We start from the raw sequence: 9,723 nt of genomic DNA, 5'->3' as shown, positions 1-9,723 counted from the left end.
AAACTTCTTATCGAGCTTCTTGTGACTGTGAGCTTTAAAATAAACAGTTCCAGTTGCTTTATGCTGTACAGTAAAGATAATTACTGAGCAATAAATGAAAAGTTAAAGACTACGTCCTCAACATTAAACCTCCACATTGTGCAACAATTACTCACTATTAGAAACACGATTCAACTCTGCATCAAGACTTATTGGCTTCAGCACAAAGTGTTGCAAAATCGTGTGAGTCTTGTTAACAGACCATGACAGAGGCCAGGCAGTAAAGAAGGCTGTGTGATCTGATAGAAAGTTTTGGAAACAACGGTTTTCGAGACGCTTCAAAATGCATTAACACAAAAAAGAAAAGTCCTACAATTCAGTTAGATTAAAAAAAGAAAAAAAAAACCTTCACAACAACGAGATTAGTGTTCACTATCAATCAATCAAATCCTTATTTCAAACACATCAAGTGTTAAGACACATTAAAACAAATGAAAATGAACTCAAATAAAACCATTATATTCATTCAAAAGAGTGGTCAATTTTTTGAATTGACCACTTCCCATTCAAAAAAGGAGTAGGAGGAAGCAAATACTTATTAATCCCTACCACTATAGCTCATCACTTATCTGTTTTAATCATATAGTCTAATGTATACATATATGTTATAAATAAATATACCTATCTAATACACAGTCCCTCGTTACATGTATATATATCTTTATAAATGGATCTATAATTCTTTTTACTACACCTATCAAAAAAATTATATGTCATTGAATACAATTAGACCTTCTTAATGTACAATATAATATTTAACACCACTATGCATTAATGTTATTAATATAAAAATAAGGCTCCTTAAGACATGGATGCACAAAAACACTTTTTCTCTCTCCTGGTTACTAAACTAAACCACAATTCCTGGCTTATGCTATACGCCTATACCCTCTAAATAAACATGTTCACACAGAAACAGATGAATATGACTGTTCACTCAACTCGCTTTTAAATCCAACTTTTACTTTAAACAGCTATTAAAAAAAGATAAACCAGGTAAAATAATTATTGTTGTTTTGTAATAATTTAGTTGTTTTGCCTTTCATCTTTACAGTTTCCTTTTTCACGTTTACTCTACTTTCCAACCTCATTAGAAGTCCTAATTGACCCTTTTTTAGGCTGTGGTAATTTGCATTTTTTTTCTTTTGTTGAATTGTAATTCAAATGGAAGTTGCTTTTTTAATTAATGAACACAAATTTCCCTTGATTTCCAAGTATACCGAAATGTAAGAACCAATGTAATCCTGTAGTAGTAGTATTAATGTCAGTAAATGCTTTGAGTTGAAGCTGACAGCAACTCAAATAACCACTCATTGCAACCAAGGTATGCAGAGTAGCACCAGACATCAAGTCTTGAAGCAGATGGGCTACAGCAGCATAGGACCACAACAGGTGCCTCTCCTGTCAGCTGAGGATGGGAAACTGAGGATACAGTTTACACAGGCTCACCAAAACTGGACAACAGACAACTGGGAAAGTATTGCCTGCCATTGTTTGAATGCCAACCCTGCCTGTCTAGGTTGCTGGTTTTGCTGTCCATGTCCATCCATTAATGCCGTGTCAGTCCCTTAATTTGTGTACCCAGCTGGATAATACATCATGTCACAAAGCTCAGATCATCTCAAACTGTTTTTTTTTTTTGGATATGACAATAAGTTCACTGTATTCAAATGGCCTCCACAGTCCTCAGCTCTCAATCTGGGTAGAGCAATTTGGGTTGTAGTGGAACCCAAAGATGGAGATTCACGTCATGAACCTGTAGCTGACAAATCTGCAGCAACTTTGTGAATTTGAACCAAAATCTCTGGGGAATGTTTGGAGCACATTGCTAAATCTATGCCGTGAAGAATGAAAGCAATTCAAAAAGCAAAAAAGAAACCCAAACTGGTCCTAGCAAGGTGTACATAATAAAATGGCAAGAACAAAACTTTATATTGAATTAAGGCTATAGTTATACAGTAGAGTAACAAGTACAGTAGATAAAAAAAAAAAAAGCATAAAGTAGCACAGGTTAAATAAGTCACAATTATAACCTGGTCTACCTTAAGTAAGCCAACAATCTAAAAGCCTCACGGTCACAGTCTGAAACGCTGTTGAATTCCGGGCCAGCAGGGGGCGTCATTCCAGCTCATTTACATTGCTTCTTTGCCGGGCGGGATTTCCGCAATAATATCAAGTATGGCGAAAACATACGACTATTTGTTTAAATTACTGTTAATCGGAGACTCTGGTGTCGGGAAGACCTGCGTCCTGTTCAGGTTTTCGGAAGACGCCTTCAATTCAACGTTTATCTCAACTATAGGTGAGTATTTGGGGGGAAACAAAACCGAGCCATTCTCTGTTTACAGTACGTCAATGGGCTTCCTCGGTGAGGCCGTCTACTTGCTGGATTTCAGCAGAAGGAACTAGTTTCTCTTTTACATTGATATAGGCGGAATGTGTATTTGCTAAAGTAGCAGCAGTACGATTGACTAGTTAATTCAGTGTAGTGAAGTGAAGCACTGATAACCTTTGTTTGTACGTGTGGCGCATGTTTAAGCAGAAATGTTTTGTTGTATAATAACCTGATGCCGGGTTGCTAACCAAGACGGTTAGCCGAGTGGCACATTAGCCGTTTGGCTCCGTCTACATTCTTGGAAGACATACGAAACACGGATATTTGGTGTAATGGTTGTTTATGATCATATTCCTGTAGCTTATTGGCAGCCCGTTGGTGTTATTTTTCTTGCTGAAAAAGTAGACTTAGCCAATGTTGACAGCTAGAGCCGAGCTACTAAGCTATCGTTATGATTTGACATTCATGTTGGGTTTTTATTTTAATCGCAGGCATTGATTTCAAGATTAGGACAATAGAGCTTGACGGCAAGAAGATAAAGTTACAAATATGGTAAGTTTAATGCTGGACATGTGACATAATTTTGCCGACAATGTTTTGTATTTGTCATTGTTTTAATTTAGTTTTAATACACATTTAGTGTTGGTTGATTTTTTTTTTTCAAATAATTATTTTCAGTATTTTACACTATGTATATACACTTTACAAGCTCTAGTTTAATACTTGAGTTCACTGCTTATGTGCTTCTTATACATTATCAGTGATAAGAATCACAGATGTAATCATTTTTAAAATTAATGTGTTTTAACCACTACCACTTTTTCCATGAGTGGACATTACATTGCATGGTTTGCAATGGATAATATGCCTCCACCTCACCCTAACTCTAGCATCCTCATTTTCTGCTACACCAAACCCCTTTTATGACCTTCACTAGATCCATTAATCTTCTCTGAGGTCTTCCTCTTTTCCTCCTGACTAACAGCTCTATATTTAACATGCTTTGCCCAATTTCAACTATTCCTCCAGTGCACATGGTCAAACCGTTTCCTTTTTGTCTTTGTAATAGTGTGTTCTAGTTAAAGTTGGCAGATGGAATTTACATCTGAACTGTTCCCTCAAGTCAGATTTTGAGCTCGGAAAGTTGGAGGAGCCTCAGAAAAACCAGGCTTAACAATTCAAGATGGCAACCATGAACCGTAGTAAAATTGTAATCCTTGTGTAATATTTGTGACTCGCTAAATTAGAACACTGACCAGGTTGTATCCATGAACCTGCTACAGCAGCAGCTCTACTTTGATAAGTAGCTAAACAAATCCTGTTGTTGCTCCAACTTGACTACTGGAGCATGCTCAGCTCAGGATTTACATCTCTCTTGATGCAAATGAAGTGCAGCATAACTTTGTCTCTAAACCGCTCAAATCTGAGCTGTCTCTCTGATGTAGTCATTTATAAACCTGTTCCTCAAGATCACTTTCAGCTCTGCCACCTCCAGCCTTGCCTCCTGTGTTTTTGCTAGTGACATCATCCTCAAACCATTGTTCTTGTATAAACTTTCCCTTTCACTAATGCCACTATGCTTCTGTTACAAATCACCCCAACACTCATCTCCACCCACTCCACCTTGCCTAAACGCTCGTCTTCATCTCTCTCATAAACTGTCCAGTGTTTTGGATGGTTCACCCCAGGTGTTTCAACTTATCCAGCTTTACTACCTCTGCTCTTCACTGTTATGTTATGTCCTCCTCTCATTCACACATGTATTCTATCTTGCTTCAGTGACTTGCAATCCTTTTCTCTTCACTGCATACCTCCACCTTTCCAAGTTCTCTTTGGCTTCCTCCCAACTCTCACTACAGATCACAGTGTTGTCTGTGAACATTGTAGTCTACAGAGACTTCAGATAGGAGTGTATGTAGAATAAAAGAAATACATTTTAATGTAATTTACACAAAAAATAAAGCCACATAACTTCCAGACTTTAATAAACAGGGCTAAAGTCAGTTATTAGCAGACCACCTGTTAGGCTTTTTGCTTCAGTGTAGTGCCATATTTGGCTTCTACCGTTAATGTTACCTGGCTAGCTAGGAGTACCCAATTGTAATCCTAGCTAGCATAATTTAAATTTGACAATTATTGTAAGGTTGCAGATATTAGTATTATAGCTTGTTTATGTTGAAGAAAGTTTTGTGTGCCGAGATGTTTTCCTTGAATTTATTATTTGTTACATTAATGCACTGTTGCAGACTTAATACAGTTACCCACAAGCACTACACAGTAGTAATATACTGTATGCTGGTGTTTTGCTTCTGTACCAATGAAGAGGTATTTAAAAAGCCCGTTACATGTATGTTGGATGTGTTTATACACTGCCAGCTCTATATCAGCCTGTTCAACTAGCGAGTTTAAGATAACTGTTTCATCAGTTTTAATATACATTTAGTGTATTAGCTGTCATGCTTGATATTAGTTAGAAATTTGTGTTAACTTTTCTAATAATTTCCACAAACATTCAATTTGATATTTTGTCCTTAAGCTTTCAGATAACTAATGATGTTTTTTCTTTAGGGATACAGCTGGTCAGGAACGCTTCCGAACAATCACAACAGCCTACTACAGAGGTGCAATGGTGGGTATCTTCACATGCTGACAGACAGATGTGATTTACATCCTCTTTCCTGTTGAAGGTGCAGCTTCACCTGCATTTATTTATGATTGTACTGCTCTTTACAGGGCATCATGCTCGTCTACGACATCACAAACGAAAAATCCTTTGAAAATATCAAGAACTGGATAAGGAATATAGAAGAGGTACATTCTGGTCCAAATATAAACTCATCCACTTATGTTCTACCCATCAAAAGTCTGTATGGTATCATGTACCGTTTTAAAATTCAAACTCTTCTAATCCAGCATGCGTCAGCGGACGTTGAGAAGATGGTCCTTGGCAACAAATGTGACATCAATGACAAACGGCAGGTGTCCAAAGAGATGGGGGAAAAGGTGAGAAGCTTGACAGATGCATGGTCTCACATAATCTTCTCCAAAGAGTCATTTTCATGTAGTCACACAGTGAGCTCTCCCTGTGGGGAGGAATGGTTGGCTGTTCTTGCAGTTTCAGGTTCACCAGCACAAACACACAGTGAAACTGAGAGGAGAGAAGAGAAACTAGTGTTTCTGCCACTGTAAAGTTACATTAAGATCTAGTTTAAAATCAGTCCAACAGAAAGACATGTTATCATTCTGTTTTCTTGCGTCTGTGTGCATTCACATCTGGGATATCCATGATTTTACAAAAGTGTTTCTTCCTTGTTTTTATTATTGCCTGGTTGGATTTAATGCACTTTTACTACCTGTAGGTGGCAGTAAAACATCGGCTAGGTTTTAAACGACAGGGTGCACTACCAAGTACCATGTGCCAGACTGAGGTTATATGTCGCTGTAATATGCAAAGCCAATCATTATTACAGCCATCAAAGGGTCTTTTATGGATTAAATGCATATAACAAATGGAAACGAGGTAAAGCTAGCATGGTGAAAAGTCTGACACAGCTGTTTATAGTCATTTAAAAGCAGTTTCCAACTATTGGAAAATAGGCGACTTGTTCCTAGTTAATGTTAAATAGCGTGCTTGCTTGAAATGCCCATCCTTAATACACATGCATCTGAGTTAGGGTTGGTTACATGCAGGGGTTACTGTAAGTACATTTTATATAAATTTACTTCATTGATGGAAACCAACAAGTAGCTGGTGATACTCTGTGTCATTTCCACCTAGATCATCAGTCGAGGGGGAATCTTAGTCATTATTGCAATGTTAAAGTAATATGCTTTGAATAAAAGTGTCAGCAGAATTTTTTTTAAAGCTTTATTTATTTGTTTATTTATTTCAGCTTGCACTAGAGTATGGAATAAAGTTCATGGAGACCAGCGCAAAGTCCAACATCAACGTGGAAAATGTAAGCACTTTGTCAGCTAGAACACATGGCACAGTTAATTTGATACGTCATGTAAACATTCAGTTCAGTTTTATTTATATGGCGCTAAATCACAACAGTATTTGCCTCCAGAAAAACCCCAAAACATGTCACCTGCTTGTGTCTAATATTGATGTCATCTTTCGTGGTTAGAAAGCAAAGCTCCCATATGCACAAAATTAAGAACCTTGTTGGTGATAACTGGACTTTTCGTCCCAAAGCCAGTTGCGCCAAATGGCTGCCCCTCGCTGACCTGTTTCTGCTGGAGGTTTCTTCCTGTTAGAAGGGAGTTTTTCCTTCCCACTGTTAGCAAGTGCTTGCTCAAAAGAGGTCGTTTGATTTTTTTGGGGTTTCTCTCTATTATTTTTGTGTCTTCACCCTATAATATAAGCACCTTGAGGCGACTGTTGTTGTTACTGTTTGGCACTATATAAATAAAATTGAATCTAATTGAACCTTGTGACTATTAGGTCCAGCTGCCTTAAATTCTTGAGTTGAATTTACGGTAGATGAAGATTAGAATTTTGAAAGCATGCTTTTCTGTTTCACAGGCGTTTTTGATGCTGGCCAGAGACATCAAATCAAAAATGGACACAAAATTGGTAAGGATAAAACTGTGAGGAAAATGATCAGCAGCTCTTGTGGCTAGCTTTATGGAATGTTTTTGCGTTTTTCCAGCTTGTGGAAAACTGTGCAGCAGATGACAGTGTTTTGACTTGTCTTTTGTTTTTCTTTGTTGTTTTTGCTGCAGGAGGGCAACACACCGCAAGGAAGCAGTCAGGGCGTAAAGATCTCAGAGCCTCAGAAAAAGACCAGCTTCTTCCGCTGTAGCCTACTCTGAGGACTGAGGCCTTTCATACTGACTGGACATAAATAGACTGTTCTTGCTCTTAGCACTTCCTCCCCCTTTCTCTCCAGCTATGGTCAGTCCTAAAAGCCCACGTAAGCCATTATATTGTCAGTAAATGGAGGACTTCCCCTCCTTGCTTCCTCTTCTGAAAGCTTCCAGAGTTTCATCTTTTCCATTTTAAGGATAAATGTTGACTTCATGAGTCATGGTGCTCTGCTGGTTGGAGGACTCAGCCAGGAGCATTATCCAGATGTTCCATTTAACACAAAGGAATGGGCTCTTACTCCAGAGTTAGTCTCTTCATTATCCTCACTCACTCATTCACACAACCGGTAGCAGAACCAGGGATGAGAAGTCATTAATAGTTTGTGGACTGGATTACAAATGTGATATATTTAGATCTATTTTTAATAGCACTCTGTCCCTTTTTTTATGTGACAAATTTCAACCAGAGGCTGATGAGCTTGAAATGCTGTGAAACAGAGCTGTACAGGTTTCCTTTTCACTGTCAGTCAAGGATCAGACAGAATGAGCTGAGAGCACTGCTCTTGTTGTCCTTGACAATCATTTTTTTGTGACTGAAAATGATTACTCCACCATTGGTGCATTCTCCTCCTTTCAGTGAGTGATGAAGAGGAATATATTATCTTAAACTACAGTTTAGGTTTTTGTCATTCTAATGATGAAAATGCAAATACTCTGTTTAGGAAAATTTCGTGATGTAGCAAATGACCAGTCTTAAATTTGTAATAATAGGATTACTGTGACAATGAGACCTTAATTTATAGTTTGAAATCACAGCCTGTTTGAAGCCACTAAAGATGTCCTAAAATAATCAGTTTATTGTCACATGAGGCAGAAAAGCAGCAATCTCATTTATTTGAGATGCTGCACTTATTGGTATTTATCTTGAAAAATGACTTTTTAAACGATTTATTATTGAAGTTTGTTTCTCTCCTTTGGTCTGTCGCCTCAGCTCTTCTTTAAAATAGATTGATGTCTGAATTTTTCCTGTCAGCTCTTAGTCGCAGTTAAGCTGAATGACGTCTCTGGTTGTTTGATGAGCAGTTAAAATCACTTGAAGTTTCACACTGTAAGCCCCTTCTGCCCCTTCCCTGCTGTCATGCAGCTCTCCTTGCACTTTACCAGTAAATTGTGGTTTGTGTGTAGTCTGTGCCAAGTGATAGTTTTGCAATACAGTACAGCTATAAATTTCTTTTGCTCCTTTTGAGTCTTGGTAATATAAAGGACATATATTACCAACATTTTACAACACCCAAAGGACTTGATCTCCTCTGGTAGTTCACAGCTAGCAGTCCACTGCCCTGTTATTAGTTCTCTTAAAAACGTTTCCTTCCTCAGACTGAGTTATTTCAGCATATATCTGCGTGTAAAAGATAAGTCTTTCAGCCTCTCTTTTTTTTATACTACTGTGCTTGCCAACCCGTAATTTAAAAGTAATATTTTATGAGTTTACATAGAGATGGCTTGAATTAAGCTAAAGATGGCCCTGTTTGGGGTATTCTGGATCCTTTTACTGGTTTGTTTTTCCCCATTGTGGACATTAGATCTGACAGCTAGGTGGCGCCAGAAGCACACAGTGCATCTTAGGTAACTGCCAAACTTCAAATATGAATCAGTATTTTATTAGAGACAGCTAATCTGGGGAGTGTGATGCAATTATGTACACTCCACCTGTGTTGAACTTAGATGTGGATTCTCAGTCTGTTTCCATTGTTTCTATGTTTATGTCAGTCTTAAAATCAAGTTCCTACATGCACAGTATTGAGGGACAATATGTTTCATGCACCTTTTGTAATATCAAATAATTTGGGACCTCATGAATACCATGGCCATTTGTCTTAACCACTAGTAATCTATTCTGTCATAGGTGAGCTATGCATTGTGAATCTCGGACCTGTGCGTGTGTGTAATGTACTTTTTTTTCAGACATACCTACAGAGCTGTACGGTTGAATGTATGGGCTTTTTGTTATTTTTGTTTTGTGTCAGTCACTGAGCCAAAAAGAGAGGACACGCTCTGTTTATTTAAAGCTGCATTGGTGCATCAGTGCAGGTGAAACTTAGCACAGCGGGGTACTGTTGAGCGGGAAGAGAGCGGGTGTCGAACTGTGAAGACGGCACCGTTTTGTTCGAGCTTTAAGTCATAAACAGAAACATAGGGAGCAAACTTTTATGGGACTCGAGCTGTATAATTTTTTTCTGAAATATGATACTTCCTCTTTGATTTTGTTTTTAAGTCATATCTTTTGTTTTCTTGAAATGTTTCCCTTTTTACAGCCATATTTTATTCCATTAGTGTGAAGTACACAGGGACAATAATAGGAAAAATCAACAAAACATTGTAAATATCACTAAAAAGTAGGTCTGCTTAAATTGTACTGTACTTTCTAAACCCATATAAAATGTATCTACAATTTTGTAGATATGTGAACTTTTGATTTAATAAAATAAGGTTATAAAACTAACCTTGTGCGTTTCAATTCAGTGGCTTTATTGGCT

At 37.7% G+C, this 9,723-nt stretch overlaps 1 protein-coding gene across 1 annotated transcript; it reads left to right on the top strand.

Moving 5' to 3' along the window:
- Nucleotides 1–2,138: 2,138 nt before the first annotated feature.
- On the top strand, nt 2,139–8,370 carry LOC113010868 (ras-related protein Rab-8A-like). The gene is made up of 8 exons (XM_026150111.2): nt 2,139–2,341; nt 2,866–2,926; nt 4,943–5,003; nt 5,108–5,185; nt 5,288–5,377; nt 6,268–6,333; nt 6,903–6,953; nt 7,103–8,370. The coding sequence occupies exons 1-8, from the start codon at nt 2,218–2,220 to the stop codon at nt 7,190–7,192; spliced, it is 621 nt and encodes a 206-aa protein (XP_026005896.1). The 5' UTR covers nt 2,139–2,217; the 3' UTR covers nt 7,193–8,370.
- Nucleotides 8,371–9,723: the final 1,353 nt, after the last annotated feature.

The sequence above is a fragment of the Astatotilapia calliptera genome, chromosome 18 (assembly GCF_964374335.1).
Source record: "Astatotilapia calliptera chromosome 18, fAstCal68.1, whole genome shotgun sequence".
Taxonomy (NCBI): domain Eukaryota; kingdom Metazoa; phylum Chordata; class Actinopteri; order Cichliformes; family Cichlidae; genus Astatotilapia; species Astatotilapia calliptera.
Note: the sequence above shows the minus strand (reverse complement) of the source record. Positions and strands in the feature narration are given on the sequence as shown.